The sequence below is a fragment of the Nipponia nippon genome, unplaced genomic scaffold (assembly GCF_047370975.1).
Source record: "Nipponia nippon isolate SJK-2023a ecotype South Korea unplaced genomic scaffold, ASM4737097v1 scaffold_1, whole genome shotgun sequence".
NCBI classification, from domain to species: domain Eukaryota; kingdom Metazoa; phylum Chordata; class Aves; order Pelecaniformes; family Threskiornithidae; genus Nipponia; species Nipponia nippon.
In genome coordinates this window covers 75,805,963-75,823,347 of record NW_028262290.1, presented here as the reverse complement: position 1 = coordinate 75,823,347, position 17,385 = coordinate 75,805,963, and the positions used below count along the sequence as shown (strand labels likewise).

General features: G+C 42.7%; 1 protein-coding gene across 16 annotated transcripts in view; it reads right to left on the bottom strand.

Annotated features, from left to right (window-relative positions):
- Positions 1-17,385, bottom strand: part of COBL (cordon-bleu WH2 repeat protein) — a 223,226-nt gene that overhangs the window by 186,711 nt on the left and 19,130 nt on the right. Inside the window, exon 1 of one of the 16 annotated variants that reach the window (XM_087760011.1) lies at positions 689-773. The exons of the other annotated variants lie outside the window; for them this stretch is intronic. Within the exon in view, the coding sequence (XP_087616137.1) occupies positions 689-708 (20 nt within the window). The 5' untranslated portion in view covers positions 709-773. Of the gene's footprint in view, positions 1-688; positions 774-17,385 lie in introns of those variants that run through there. 16 annotated transcript variants of the gene reach the window in all.

Genomic DNA, 17,385 nt, shown 5'->3' with positions numbered 1-17,385 from the left:
TGACCAGCCATCCAATCCTATTCCCACTAGTATTTTTGATTTCTTCCTCCATTATCCACACACGCACATTGTTTTTCCCCACTTATCAAGTACTGAGCTGTTAGTCTCATACCATTCCAAGCAAAAAAAAAAAAAAAAAAAAAAAAAAAAGAGAGAACACTAAGGAAAACATCATGTTGTTCATGCTCATCTGAAATGTTATCCAGTTCCTTCACCTGTGACTAAATCAGGCTGATTTGCATGGTATGCTTAAATAGAAAACAAGAATGACGCTATTTTTATGTTACTGATGCTTAAGCACAATCACACTGGATAGCGAGAAAAAAAAAAAAAAAGTGTCCATGCTAACATCCCAAACATACTTAGAGAGACACCCAGAATACCGCTGGTGATACTGTAAAATGCCCAAGCCCTGCTCCCAGGGCACTCTGTTCTGTTCTCAGTGCTCTCAAATCTTCACTGAGCTGTTTTAAGGATGCTCAATTTAGCAGACAGGAGGCTACAACTGTGTAGACAGCCACAGCACACTGAGTTCCCTGCAGATGACAAATCCTGTGGCTGAACTGCGAAAACTACAGGGTTAAAACATCATTAACTGGCGAGACAACTAGTGAGATTTCTCAGCATTATTCATGAAGTTATAGTCAGGTTCACATTGGCTAACTGGATTCTTACTAATCATGCTCACCTGTGGGAAAACACTGGCATGAAAACAAAGCCAAGAGTATTTGCAAACAGGCTGGAAACGCTGCTGGCATTGCATCCTCTGCAGGTTGCGGGCAAACATGCATCCTTCAAACGCACTCACTCTACGACCCGTCAGCTGTGGTTTTGTGAGGACACTGCAGCTCTCACCTCACTGTCTCTGCCGGGTGCCACAACTCCGTGCTGAGCTCTCTAGTAACACTCTTAGGTCTAGAAGGATAAATTATTAGTTGGAATAGGTTTTATTAACACCCAATAATTACATTAGTCTTCATCATGTTTATTAATAGCAAATCAATGAAAGCAATGAGAAGATAGTTTGTTTCTAGAGGGGTCAATGACTAAAGCTATGATTATGCAAGCCTGAGGCTAGCTCAGAAATACTCGCACTGTATGGCATGTCCCCTGAAGCTATAGGTGCTGTACAGATTTCAGTGTCATCGTCCTTTCTTAATCTCTTATCAACAATCACTTTCAATATGCTAGTTAAATAAACAAATATAAAAGTTTATTGCTTAGCAACACTGATATATAAACTCTCCTGTGGTGACTTGCACTGTCAATTAAGATGCAACTTCAAGGGGCATCTGCACTGTATTGCTGAGCAAATGTATCCCAGACTGTGATCTATTTTTGTGCCCGCAGACTTTTTAACCTCAGTACCACCTACTGAGAATCACCCTCTAGAGGCTTAAAGACTCTGTAGATTAGGGCCCTACTGCAGTAAAGTGCTTGCTTTATTGTCTGTTTACAAGGAACACAGAAGATGGAATAGTTTTGAAAGAATCAGAGACAAAACACCATACATAGACAGTGAATTTCTGATGTGATTTACTGCGCTGGCTAATTCCTAGTTATAGAATACGCTTACAAGCTAGTGGGCACTTCACTGGAAAATCGCTGACATTACTAAAGAATAGTATTCCTACCAATGCCCGTTTCAAGCAGAAACAGCCTTAAAACAGTGTCCATCCGATGCGCAGGTGGGGAAGAATTATGTTTAGAATGATTACCTGCTTAAATAAGTACACCTATGGTAAACATTAACACACATAACCGTGAGCTGACAGATCGTCATTTCTCATTTAATGAGAATGCTCTAGGAGTATGCTACTGAAGTGCATCTCACCCATTCACCCTTATACAAACAGATCCTACAAAAACAGGCAGGCAATGGGAGTTGAGGGAGTTTAGCTCATTGCAGAATTAAGACCTATGTTATTCCACCTACCTCCATGACAAAGGTTTTAATTAATCTGTCTACAAATGGTGGCAAGATCACAGTTACTTCAGGAAACCTACACACCCTAACATACCAAAGAAGAGTGCACAGACAAAAAGTTAAAGGGTGTGGACCAGAGTAAAAAGGCATCTTGGCTCAGTTCCAGAGCACCCCCTTAGATCCAAAAGGGCTTCCCAAAACATTAGAAATAGGTATTTCCAGACATAAATTAAATTAATCAATAGCAACTAGCTCTACGTCTTTACAGGCTGCAGGCCAGAAGGTATCTGTGCTTTTCCCAAAACCTAGAGTTAATCTCTTAAGCTAGATGGTCCTACGCAGGAGAGACACAAAGCACAGCAAGCAGGCCTACTGAAGCCATTTATTTTCCAGCAGCACTGAGCTCTCCTAAAAGAGGGAAGGCCTCTGTGCTTCCTCTCAAGTTTACTTGCCCCTGGAGAAGCACTCATGATCTTGTCACAGCTGACCTTACATCAGATTGCTTGGGGCGGGGAGGGGAAGGCTGCATCCAAGCCCAATGCCCACTGTTCCTATGTATTCAAAAGTCCGGATCTGCTGACACACTGGAGGACAAACAAGCAGACACAATTTACTTACTTGGGACTGCCCGATCTGGAACACCAAAGACATGAATCTACCCTTTTTTTTCATCTACAGTTATTCTGTAAATTCTAACTCTGCAGAAAACTACATGTCACAGAAGAAGCCAGCATCTGAACTACAGGGCTGACAAGCTTCTCTTTAGAGCGACAAAAAAATCCCCTAAAAGAACTAACGATGTATTTTTGTGAGATACAGTTTACATTCACTCGCAGAGAAATAGCATCAGAGATGCCAGGATATTCCTTAATCTCTTAATCATCTTCTTAATTAGCATTTATAATTCAGTCTTAATGCATACTCCATCACATAGTAAGAAATCACATATATCCGTATATTAAAAAAGGTTAATGAAGCAAATACACAGTGTCAATGAGATAAAGAAATATTCAACTTCAACACAACAGTTAACTGTTGTCAGACCCTGTATTTCTGGAATGCCACAGGTGCTTTGATCAGGGAATCCCACGCCTTCAGCTGATTTTCTATGTATTTTCCTGGTGCTGATTTGCTTAATAAAATTTCTTATAAGAATCACGTATATTTTGCTTTCACTTTGAAGATATTTTGTTCTTCCTAAATGACACAGGAATCAAGTACTTTTTAGTTTAAATTGAAATTTGAGTATTTTGATTTATTAAAAGCAAATCATAAACTTAGTTGTAAAGTAATAAACCTTACTCTAATTCTACACTGGAGTTGAGACCTACATTAACATAAAACCAGAAAGTCTGATGAAAAAGAAAACTGCAAGTGTTAACACAGATAAATATGCTTACAACACCAAACAGCTGAATAGTAGGACTCTGAAGTTCGATCTTGATTTATCAAGTACGAACAGAAATGTTTTAATGACTTTTAAATGCCAGCAAAAATAATTTGTTTAGTTAGTTTCCATTTAAATTCTGTTTAACGTATCCTGTAGGCACATGTGGTACTTAACGGATTTTAAATCTCACAAACCAAAAAAGGATGTGGTATCAACTGAGCACTTAACAGCCTCACGCAGCGCAGGCTAGAGCACACTATGAAGAAAATCTTGATAAATCAGGAATGTCAACGCACCCAGACAGTATCAAACGAGAGAGGAAGCAGCCAAATGCCCTCCCTCTTTATCACACACATTCGAATCAGCGACGATTATTCTGGGCCTTTTACTGCTGCCTAGCACTGGCTCAGGACACAGCAGTCTGGGCCATTATGGACTTGACAGAGTAAAACCAAGACCTTGCGTCACCCCCCTCAGCAGACTGGAAGCCATGGGAATGGTGTTACATGTTATAAATGAGAAAATATTACCAAGAGAGCGAAGGTATCTCCCACTTCGGAGCTTTATCTGCTACTCAGAGATAACCCAATGCAAACATGCTTGAGGCTGCTCTGTAAGTACTGATGGGGCATCACAGCAGTGACAGCAAAATCGTGTAGACATGCCTGAGCTAGCTGCAAACTCAGCAGAGCCTACAAAACCCTCACAAGCAGCAGGGCATATTAGACTACCTTATAACATGAACTGCCGTAGTTACACCAGAAATGGCAAAAGGCGCACATACCTCAAATGCAAGCACCAAAAACCACAGTACTTTAGAGATGGTCTTTTAACCAAGATAAAAGATTTCTTTCTCCTTGTCAAAAACAAAGAAACAGCAGTATTAATGACGTCTGATTTCCTTCAGCTTCCTTGTCTTGTCGGGACTGATTTTGATATCAAAAAAGGCGAGAAGTCTCACTGAAGCCTTTCTCAATTCTGGAGCACTTAATGACTGTCTTCAACTCTGGACCTTATCCTGCAGCTATCCTCTGAGTAGGGCGGTTACGAGGCCTCTCCTCTCTACCAGCCACCAACTTTCCAGAGATTTACAAAAATCTATTATATTAGGCTTATCTTTCCAAATCTATTATATTAGGCTTATCTTTCCCTCTGTCAATGAAACTGAAATCAAACCAATGGCTGAAAAAACAAACAAACAAACAAAATATTTTCAAGAAAATACGGGCAAAGAATATAATCAAATAATCTTCATCTTATACAAAAATCCTGTTAAAATCTGGCATTGCATGGCTACACAAGCTCTTGGCAGACTACGCTGAAAAAAGGGTGGCTGTCCCATCTGAAAACTGCCACCCAGGAACACCGAATAAAAACAGAAGAGGGAAGGGATTAACTACAGAGTTTCCTCCTCACAACTGATAAAAACCAAAACAAAGAAATCCTGGACTCGGTGAAGTCAATGGGAGTTTTGCCACTGACCTTGCAGAAAGGCAAGTTTTCAGCCTGGTAGAACCTCAGCAGAGCTCAGTTTCATCTCTGTGTTGACGGCCCCGCTTGCTGCCTCCCCCAGCTTGAACACAACTCTCAAGCACCTGGACAAAGATGAGCACCGACAACATGGCATCTAGAAAAGCTTTGGGATGCTGAGAGCAACTGCGTGGTACTGCCCTGGGCATCCAAGCAGCTGCCTTTTAGATCTGCAAAAGCATGGTTCTCTTATGTTCTTACTACATATTATTGAAAACTGAAAGTATCAAATATAACTAATATATCAAAAAAAAAAATGGGGGCGGGGGATCAATTAAAAAAGGAAGCAAGCCTATCTTCATGCATTACCACCCCAACTTTGTATCATTTCCGATTCTAAAATCAGTCAGAGAGGTCAAGGAAATCTGAGGACACAAGATAAAGTTGGAGCTGCCACACCACAACCTCTTTGGTCACCTCCTCTGAAATAGGAAGGTCAGTGGCATAGTGATAATTGGTGAAATTACCAGCATACAGAGAGCACTCCCTGAGCCAGGGCCTAGCAGTTGCTCACTTGACACATGCTGGCACCGTTCTTCCCAAAGAGCGATGAGGACGCTCAACCACTAGCAGATCAAGCATCCTCTCCGATGTTTATCAGACTCTCCCAGCCAGGAAAATCCTGGATGCAGCTTCACAGCAAGGCTCCTCCAAACACTTCTCTTCTGCTGAGCCCAACACAAACTGCACCCAAGCAAAGCGGTAAGGCAGGAGAAACACAGAGTGACGTTTACCAAAACAAAAGTGAAAGGGACTCGCCTTCCTAGCTGAACACAGATTTTCCACACTGAATACAGAAGCACAGATGGTAAAAAGGGAGCTGAAAGATTTAAAGACAGCATTTCAAGATTCCAAAACCCATAGTTGTCCCCTCAACAAATAATACAGAATTCCAGTATTTCTGACAGATCCTCCAGAAAAAATGCCGCCTTTTATTTTGGAACTAAAACAAAAAAACTTGCATATTTTTCCCCGCATACAGAAGCAAAAAGTAATAACCTCCAATGTAAGATCTTGTTCATAATGTTGTTTGAGTGCCATGCCTGAAATATAGGCCATAGCAAAGGCATGCATAAAAGCTTTTTCCCCTCTCACACCCCCTTTTATAGTACAAATTGCAGCAAAAAAAAATAAAAAATTACTGGTTTATATAAATAAAACATACTTTTTTTCCACAAAATTCTATCTTCAAAAGGTAGACTTCTCAAGAGGTCGGGTTAGTTAATCGCCATGTCAGCACAAGAGCTCTTTTGGCAGCCCTCCTTATCTTACTACAACAGACCATGTAAAGTCTCACACTCAGTGGGCTATCACAGGCTCATGACATATCCCAAAACAGTACTGCCATGTGGCTCATACATTGACAGAACTAAACAAAAGCACTGGTAGCTTTCATTACTCAAACCTAAATTTTGTTTTCAGTTTCTTACCAGCATCGAAAAAGAAAACCGGGCAGCCCGCAGAGGAGGAAGTTAACTCAGGTGTGCCAAGAGAACATGTGCCTCATCGGACGCACGTCTGCCTGCAAGGAATCATTAACCCAGTCCTGGAGCAGCAAAGTAAGCAGCAACCAGCCTTAGCCCCATGGACCATTCATCAGCCTCAGCTGCCGAATGAATGCTGAACCCAATGGAAAAGCAGGGAGTAACCAAAACCAGAGCAGGGTGGAGGAGTCAGGAAGAATTTTGACTAACACAGGCACTAGGACCACAAGGCTTCTTCCCACCAGCCACCACCCACTGCTGAACCTTGTGTCCTAAGTCTAATTCTAGCCCTGAAGAAACGACAGCGATGCTGTACGAGTTACTCCCGCGAGCTCGCCCAGCCCCTGCCCTTCAACATAAATGCCACTGGATGAGCATGGGCTACTCACACCAGTGTTGTAAGGGCACAATGCCTTGTTGCACTCTCAGGGAAACAAAAGCATCCCATGCCCATGGCTGCTGCACGCTGTAATCAAGAAGATCACAGGCATGCTTCTCACCTTCACAGGATATACAGCATGTAAATGCTGCTTTCCCCTTACTCAAATGATACTATGCATATGTATTTGATGTAGAAAGAATGTTACCAGGCTATATGCCATCGTTTCTGCTTCTGAGTCAGGAGTAATATGTGAGAAGTAGCATTAAATACTATATAAATTGCATTCATTATTTAGATTCAGCTACTCCTGTGCAGCACTGCTTTGTATTTTCTATGCAAATTCTGATACAAGAGTCCTCTACAGTACTTTGAATAAAGAAATTATTAGAGATATCTACTGACACAGGCACGAGCAAAGTGGGCTGACCGCTCCTTCTTGCTCTATGGAAGGACGTCACTAAATGCTGCTGGCGAAGAAAAGGTGCTTCCAACCCAGACTGCAGCCACCCCAGGCCTCCTAGCAGGTTAAGTTCAATCTCGCAGCACCAGGGATGGGATCAGCCAGCAAAGGATGGATGTGTTCAAGAAACGGCTAGACCAAATTTGTTTTTCTCCCACTCTGATCGAGTAGGCCAAAAATATTATCATGCAGTAACAGAAGACATAAGAGATCCGTAACCATCTGCGTGTCATCACTGCTCACGTTCAGAGCTAGGGAAAGAGACACTGGAGGCATTTACGCACCATAGAGTCATTTGTTGGCTATACTGTCAACATCAAATCCTCACAAGAGGATGCGCTGGTTTTGACAGAGCAGTTGGTCTGCTAGGTCCATAAGTGCTGTAACAGAGTATGCTGAAGGTTTTGCCTGGCCCGTGACTGTCAAAAACAGTCTTCCCTGCTATCAAACATCATGTATTCTTGGTGTTTTTACATTCAGCAAATGAATGCCTGGAAGCAGATGCCTCCTAACATAAACCTGACGTAAGCAGCAACACAAAAAGTCCACCCCAAGTGAATCAAACACATCCATGCACGCATGTGCACACATATAGAGATCAGCCAAAATACTATTTGCAAGTAGTCCCATTTCCCTGTCAATATCCAAAGACTTATTAATGCATCAACCTTATTCCAAATATCCTGACCATGCCGCTGTTAAAAGCAAGCTACGCTTTATCACAGATGTCCTCGACCACAGGATTAGGTCCAGAGAGATGGTGTAGGAAGAGAAGAGCAAGAATTTCCTTTCACCACGGCTTCTTCTCTCAAAGTAAATAATGAATTAAAAGTTTAATCTTTCACTGAATACCTGGGATGTTGATAGTCTTGGCAAATGACAGCTAAATTAAACATATATGAATGGTGTCACATAACAAGTCTAACTGCTTATTTTTAAACTTGGAAGAGTCTGAACAATTGAAAATATCTGGGTTGGGCTTACAAAGTAATTCCACACACCCTTTTCACGCACTCAGTCTGCATAGCTGCTAGTAGTAGATGGCACTGGAAAGAAGAAATCTGAAACAGAAACACAAAAAAGGAAAAACTTCCTATACTCATGATATTAATGAGAAAATAGTATGTAGCATACTATTGTTTTTAATTTCTGCTGCAGAAAAGGATGGGACAGGCTTAGGATGGGGAAAGACCTCTGTATATGCTATTAATATGAAAGAATCAGTGCTAACATGAAAAAACCACTCCATAAAAACAGAATAGCCTAACCTTAACCTCACTTAGCAGTCTCTCCCTTGAATCAGCAAACTTACACCCACAATGAACTGGTGTCAAGTAGACAAGCAGTGTGCTTTTGCATTTTAATTATGCATATACATACAAAAAGAGAATTTCTGTCAATCCTTAAACATCTTCACTGTTGAAAGAAGAAACAACTAATGTTAACAGAAATCTTATTCTGGCTTCATTTGGTATTATTTAACAAGTAACTTCTACAGCTAATTAATTCAACCACTCTGCAGTTTCTACTTCAGCCAGTCTGAGGAAAAGCCACCACAGACATGAGCAGCCCAAACACGGCTACATATTTCCAAGTATTTTCCTAGGTATTTTCTTGAGATAAATTGGGGTGGTGGAGGGGAAGAGTATTTAAAGCACACTTACACAGGCCTGCACGTCTAACTAGAAAGGCAAATCTTTCTCCCAAGTGCCCAACCGACAGCAGCCAGCTGGGTTTGGACCAACAGCCTCATGCCAGCCTCATGCCAGCCCCATGGGCGAGGCGTGGGCAGCGCAGGGGCTTGGTGCAGCCATTTCTGCCTGCTTCCCCTTCCTCCTCACCCTTGTCTTCCTCCTCACCTGGGTCCTCCGCGGGCTGCAGTTCCTTCAGGGTGCTACCGGCTCAGCCGTGGCACCTCCTGCAGCGCTGGCCCCACTACTCCCTTCTTTCAGCTTTTTCTGCCCTTCCTTACCCAGGCCTTCCCTGAGGCGCCTGCCCGTGGCGGCGGGGCTCAGCCATGCCCTGCGGTGGGGCCACTGGAGTCGGCTGGAACCAGCCGTGTCTGGCACAGGGCAGCCCCGGCCTCCCCTCACAGGGGCCGCCCCTGCAGGCCCCGCCCCAACACCTTGCCAGCTATGCACAGTACAGTTAATAATTAGCACCACTGGCTAAAATGAAGAAGCTTCACTTTCTGTTTGGTTTCTCCAGACAAGGAAAGTCGCCTGGGAGCCTGCAGCTGAGGCACAAGTAGAGGCTGCGGAACAGTGAGGTCCCACCCATTTCTCTGCTGCAGGCAGAACCCTCCATAACCCAGGCAGATCCCACCACCTCCTCCAGGTCATCCAGTTTCTTCTTCTCTGGCAGTGCACATACTACAGCAAAGTGCTCAGACACTGTGGAAGCAGAGAGCTAACAGAGATGAAGACAGAAAGAAGGTTTCCTGGTGACAGGCCCAGTGATCTACCAACAGGCCAATCTGCAGCACCCGGGCCGCCTGAGACCCACAGGTGGTTTCAGTGTCAGGCTGTGCACAAGAAGCCTTGTGCGAGACAATACGGTCTCTGGCTATAGAAGAACATGAACCAACAGGAGCAGCTGAGGCCAACATCAGCAGATCCCACTAAAACCCAGGTTCACGCTGAGCCCAAGAAGGCTACGCAGTAAAAACAATGCAAAACTCTTAGGGCCAGTTCACCTCTCCCCAAGCCACACAGTTCACCTTCGCTTCATGTTGAACACAGTATGTGCTCTACGAAACTACACAAGAAAACTATGAAGGCCAACGAGAAGCTTCACCTGTGGCGCGGAGATAGCCGGGTTCTTCTTTCTAAGGCCACCACCGCGGGACGACACACCGCCTCAGGATTTTGGCAAGAGGACTTCAGCCTTACCTGCGTCCGGCAGCGTTGACTGGCGGTACACCTACAGAGTCACTATCAACACAGAATCTCCAACTATTTCAGGAAAAATGAAGTTACATTTCCTTTTTTTCCCCTCACTCAAATCTAGTGATACAGAAATGTTTTACCCACAAGTGATCAGTTATGAATACTTTCAGACAAACTTTTCTCAAACTTTGAAAGTCCACCATTCAAACAAGCTAGACCCCTTTAATTGAAACAAACTCACAAAACTTTCATGAACGTAGAAATAAAATAAACAACCCAAGCACCTGGTCAAATCAAGTACATGAAGAAGTCACCGTATAAACATCAGTTTCTTAAAGCCAACTCAGGGAACGCTACTTCAATGCCAGACGCTGAAGCAAGGCAACTGCAGCTTCCTCTTCCAGGGATGCAGCAACACATACCGCCCAAACTACGAAACCCCATGCCTGTATTTTTACTTCAGGTTTTCAATGACCTTGCTACTGAGTACATGCCAGTAAGCCAAGGATTGCAAACGTTAAAATCCTAACTTCTTAGCGGCAGTCTTAAAAACAAAGAGCCAAATTCTGATACTCCTAGTAAACTCAGGATCTCCAAAAACATCACATTGTTTTTAAAAAAGCAACTCATGACACAGAGGTGCCTGTCACTGTTAGTAAGGCACCTGTACTCCTGCAGCCGTCCTCCTGCTCGCACCCTCGCACCCTTTTTCCGAGTCAAGAGAGCTGCAGTGGCTCAAACACAGCTTTCTGAATTCAAGAGAGCTTCCTGATCATTTGCTGTGGCCTCCTGTTGGTAAAACGGGTGTGTAAAACCTCATCAAGGAGTATGAATCTATTTAAATGACTGACATTTATAGCATTGCTTTTATTTGCAGATCTTTAAAACCTGTTCTATTTCTCTTGGGAGGAGAAAAAAAAGGAGGTGTGTGGGGGGAAGGTATTTATTCATATTGACACTGAACACTCGTCTCTCGATGCTGGTTAGGTATTTTTAAGGACTCGACAAGCGGGGTCAGGTGCCTGACCGCAGTTTTAGGGGAACACAGCAATAGGACCAGTGAGGGCAAGGCACTGCCCGGGGGAGCTCTGCCACCCTGGCGGGACCATGGAGAGCAGGCAGGCAGGCAGGGAGGCAGGCAGGCAGGGAGGCAGGCAGGCAGGCTGGCTGGCCTGCCAGCCTCCCTCCACCTGAATTTAAACCCAAGCTTTAGCAGGCTGGCGGCAGCTGCTCATACCCCACGCTATTCCAGCGCTTCGGAGGGGACGCTCCAACTCCCGTTCTTTTAAACGCTATTTTTAGCTACCGCGTTCTTATTGTTTGCGATGAAAAACAAATACATGAGCCAAAAGAGAAATCCCCTTTCCTTGTGGCAAAACTGTGCTAATCACACCATCGGTAGAGAACGAACTTCGAATGACAAAAGGCAAAGAGGCATCTCAGCTGAATATATTGGCCGGGGGAGGAACAACAGTCTGGCTGATTTTGTAACAACCCTTACAGAAATGAAATTGATAAATAGTTAATTCCCTTGGTATGTGAATTAGCGTAGTCCATTACATTAATAGAATAACCCTAATTTAACCAATGATATAATCTGCTCCTGGGAACTCTTTAACACACACACACACACACATCCTATTATGAAACTATTTCTAAGCAAAATGTCTGTGTGTCAAACTAACAGTGAAATCGAGAGCTTTCATTTTTTTTCATATTCAAAAATATAATCATGCTAAAATTATTAAAGGAAACTACACACAAGGCATGGAGATTTGAAACTCTTTCCAGTTGCCATTACACCAACAGAACTAAAACCGTATAAGATTAAAAAATGTAAGTGAATATGTATGAAAAGTATTTATAGCATTTTATGATTACTTAGAGAATGGAAAACCCATGGTTTATTTTTTATGATCATTTCCTGATTGTACAGCAAACCCAAGATACGATAATCGCAATGTTACCCTTCTAAAATCTAGTAGCCTGGGACAGAATAGTAGCACATGAATCATATCTTTGGGATGGAAGGCATCAGGAGAAAAAGAATATGAAAGCTGCATTTGTACAAACTGAAAAAAAAAAGGAAAAATTAACTTGCAGAAACAAAGACACTAAAAATTAAAGAAAGACACAGACAGACAGAAAGAGAAGGAAGAGACAGACATATGGCCTGCCAGATCGAGCCTCTCTTGTCAACTGCTGGTAAGAAGGCATGCTAAAAAAGAACGGTGGACTACGACAAAGCTGAAAAACTGATAAAATGATGAAAAAGCCTAAATCCAGCTGGGAAACAAGGAAGAGGAAATACATCCCTTTTTTCTGAAAACGTTCATTATTTTACATTATATGATACTATGGGATCACTCACTCTCATCACACTTTACTTCTATTAATTACTTGTGTCCTAATAAGGATTAACATTTTACATTTTCAGCAAAATCTGTAGCCATTAATAACAGGTAGGCAAGCTATCCCTTTTTCTAAGGTGGAAATTGAGAAAAAGAGTGGGGAGCAAGGTGCCCCCTCCCTCCAAAAATCAACAGCAGCGCTGCCAGCAGATTTTCATGCATGAACTACTAGATTTTGCTGCTTTGCCCACACAGGGAGATTAAGAGTTGGGGGTTTCTGAACCTAACGTCCTACAAATATTTTCATTAGCTAATACGAAGAAATCTGTCACTCTGCGACTTGGCCCTTAGTTTAAAACAACCCACTTCTATGTTTTTAATTATTTTTTAAGAATGGAAGTGACACTCTATCCAGACTTAACCAAAGGCCATTTAAAGTGCCATGCTTTCCAGCTGAAAAGAGTCTGCAGAGAAACCTAGTACTGCCAGCTACCCAGTGTATCTGTTCTTTTTTTTTTCAGTAATCTGCTGAAAGCTAATCTTCAGTATCACAAGTAAGCCATTGTGTGCAAAAAAAAGACCACTGTCTCTACTCCTTTTGCATATACAATAACTATTCTACAGAACCCCATTTTGGAGCAAGAAAGAAAAGCGGAAGAAGTTTTTTTACAGTCAATATAATGGGATTATGCATCATGGGGCACATCCATTTCATGTTGCTGAGAATAAGAAATTGATGAATTAAAGAAAAGACTCTTTAAGCATATTTGACTCCCTGACTGTTTATTAGTATTTTTGTGGAAGGTGCTTACCAAAAGAAAAATGCTTAATATTGGATCGGTCATACTTATCCTACAGTTAGATCCAGATCCTGAAGCAGTGGTTGTTCATTTTTCCTCACATCAACTTACTCATCTTTGGTTTATTTCTTGACTAGATATCCTTAACTCATTTTCTGTGCTGTTCTAGATAGCAGGACATCCTGGCAGCACCAGTGGTTGAACCGAAGTCAATCAGCATCATAATTGATGATTTCTCATGATCTCTCCATCTGATGCCAACTACTATCACAGAAAACTAACAGAATACTCAACTTTGAACATGGGCTTCAAAGGAGAGGGAAAAAACAGGCACGTTAGTACTTTCTGCACTTAGGGATACCCTAAAACAAACTGCTCTTTCCTGCTCTACTGTTACATCTTGCATGTAACAAAACCTTAAAAACTGCACTAGCAGAGAAGCTGCAAGATGGACTAATAGAAGGAAAGAGAGCTGACATCTGTCCAAGATTAGAAATAATGTTCTCACCAGCTACAGCAGCGGTGCAGATCAGTTTCTGATACACTCAAATGTAAAATTAATTTAGTCTGAGTCAGATCCGCAGCTTGAAAACTGAAGAGCCCTCTTGGCATGTTGCAGTATTAGTTCAAAAAGGCAGCAATTGTTTTTTAATAGTAACAGCCAGGCTTCTTTTAGCTATTGGATTGCAAGTTCATCAAGAAAGCACATAGCAGGTGAAGAACATGCAAGTCCCGAAGAACAACATATGCTAAACCAAGGATTCCCAGATCACAGTGAGGTAATGGATGAGCTATCACTGAGAGCCAAGAAGGAATCCCACGGAAGTATGGTTTTAATATATTTTATGCCATTATAAATTTATTCTAGGAAAGCCACCGATACTTTGCTATAGGCAGAGCAATCCTGGTGCTATTAGTCTGATTTAATTCCTGGAAGCGAGCTCCACATTCCCTCCCATTACCAGTCTGGTCTCAGACTAAATACAGAACACTACCACTGTAGAAATGCTCCCCAAGTTTGTGTCTCTATATAAAGTTTATAGTCCCCAGCTGTCACGATCTCCAAGATAATCTGTACTACTTCTGTATTTTATGATGAAAATTTGACATTAAGAAAGGACGGACCACTCAATATCATACATTACTAAACAGCTGTCACACAAAACACATGTATTTTGTTTTTTCAAACTGAAAAAAAACCATGCCTAAAAAAGTTAATGAAACAGTATTTGTTTATGTTGTCTCATAAGAAGATTCAACATCAAAAATAAAATCCCTAACTTTTCATAGCAGTGTCACCAAGAGACACTGGACAAAAATTATCCCTTCTGTTTTGTGGCAACGGACGGTCTCCTGTGCTAACTATCCGTGTGCTTCTACCTCTGGTCAAATCAAGACTGGCAAACAACACCTTCTGTAAAGCCTCTGCTTTCAACCACCCTTTCCAGTCAAATGCAAATCCTGCGTACTTTGAGGATCTAAGATGTACAAAGCACGTGAGTTATTACTATAAGCAGCAGCTTGCCTTTGAACACCTCCCTTTGTGCCCTCACCACTGTATTTCAGCACAGACCTACAATAACATCTGTACCTACCTGCCTGCTAGGGCGACTCGTACAACAAGCGGTATGAAAGCTGAAAATACAACTGAATTGTGGGTGAAAAAGGAGAAGGACAGATTTCCTTCTCTTGTTATCTTGGGCGTATCGCTGTACATTTCTTCAAATATAAAAATCCAGACAGTTATGCCACCTTTCTTTTCTAAAATGACCCATATGAGGTCGTACATTTATGCCACTTTCTCTATAATGGTATTTTTATTTTCGGGTAGATACAGTACACCATGTGATCTACCTGGGGAGAGTTTTGCCTGAAACCACTCCAAACAGCAGCGTAATGCGAACTGCTGAAGTATCACACCTCCTTCATTCATCCTCCCAGGGCAATGAAAGAGAAACCATTTCCGTATAGCAGGACCGCAGCCCCGCTTTGTTTTTCTTGATCTTGGATTTATATTCGTAGCTGATCATCAATGAGTCTTTGGTAGCTAAATCACAACAGCTCCTCTGTCTGCAGTCAGCAAGGATATGAAAGGGAAATGACCCTCCCCCCCCCAAAAAAAAAAGAAAAAAGGAATCCTCTCCCAGAGCCAAACCTCAGTTTACACAGCATGAAGCAATCTCTCCACAAGCTGGCTTCTCCTCTGGGCAGGTTTCATGGGATTGCGGTGCCACAGAAGTGCACAGGATCTGCCTTGTTTATGCCCTGCTCCTTTCGAAGCCTGCTCACACCCTCCCCTCTGAAGTGGGTTTATACGTGGCAACACCTGTGTTATCTTAGAAACACCTTGGCCAAGAATAATCCTGCACACAGGAGCAGACTCTTTTTGTACCTGCCTGCTGAGCACAGAGGGGCACGTAACCTGGCCGAGTGGTTTGGAGTCAGCATCAACGGGCTTTCCTATAAAGCAACAGAGTCAAAGCAGTAACTTGGCAGGGTGTGATGTGCCAGACACTCAGCTCAGCGAAAAAGCGGGATGGAGGCTTGGGAGGTAGGTGTAGCCGGCAGGAGAAACACGATGGACAAGGCAGACTTGAAAGGGTATGAAATGTGTTGGGGGGAGCAGGGGAGGAGGAGAAATGCTACATCAAACTGGGTCTGTGTTAAAACACACGGTGAAACGGGTACACCACTGAAACACCTTTAAGCAGGGAACATCTGCAGAGGCTCCCATACCAGTCAGAGGCTTATGACGCCTTTTAATGAGCATTTCTTAATATCCTTCCTCCTCATCAAGGCCCATCAGGCCCCCCCCTTCCTTTTTATCCCACCTCGGGGCAACCAGAACAGAATTCACACGACTTAGCGGCAGCACGAAACACAGAATCACAGAAAGGTTGAGGCTGGAAGGGACCTCTGGAGGTCACCTAGTCCAACCCCCCTGCTCAAGCAGGGCCACCTACAGCCTGTTGCCCAGGCCGTGGACATTTTTTACTTTGGTCTTTAACCCCTCCATTCACATGGGTTAAAAAACCACGAGGATTCTGTCTGAATGCTTAAACTGTATTTCCCAACAGCTGGATCTGTTGGAAAAATCCACTGCAATTTCCAAGAGTAAAAAACACCACCTTTGCTCATCTGTTACAGATGCCTACTGCACAGTCAGGGTCTAGGACAATACTATAATGAAAGGAATAAATAAACCAAAAGACCCACCATGTAAAAGACTGTTCCTCCTTCCTGATGGCAGTGGCAGACTGGAATGAACGTTGCTCGTTATTGTTGTATTTCAGTTTGGCCTTGCCGTCCCAGAACCGCGTAACAGAACTGCATCACCCGCGCCCCATCCGCCACCAGCAAGACACAAGGCAGGCACAGGAACGGGTTCAACACAGTTAGGGCATCTGTTGTTGCACCTGCATTTGCAGAATTTACCTGTCCTCGAGACATGAACTGACTCCATTTCTGAGTCTGGCCCTTGTGCAGCAATTCTAATTTGCAAAGAAGTTTTACAAAAATATGTTAGGCCGTACGCCAAGGGAAAATATTTCCCACTACAAACCCAACGCAGAGGGTTTGCTGAAAAAAAGGATTGGTATATACAACGTTTAGATGTACAATAAAGTTTTTCAGGGGGCTGCTCTAACTTGTACCTGAGGTATTTTAGCTTCTGCAGCAGCTCAGGAACTAGAATAAGGATAAACCTTATCAAACCACACATTCACTATTTCTTTGCTGCTTTTCTCCCAGAAGATGCAGCACTGAAGCAGCCCCCGGGTCTTTACATAAAACTCCACAGACAGACTTTACTTCAATCAGCCACTTCGAAGGAGGCGTCTGTTTTAACCGCAATTTCAAAGGATATAAAATTTGACAGAATATGGATGCATACACCTGGGTAAACAGTTTAATCCCAAGTGCTGTTTAAGCTCATGCCTACGTGATCTTAAAAGGTCTTCCAGGCTAGCTTCCACAATCCCCAGAGATGTTTAATTACGGTAAATTATAAACATTTTCTTTGCATTAATACTGCTTTTTTAAATGCCTATATAATTTATATTAAAATGCTGTTTTGAAGATTCACATCACTTAAAAAACAGTGACTACGGTCTCTCAAATCACCAATTTTGACTGAAATACTCCTGATTTACACTGATATAAATAAGCAGATAG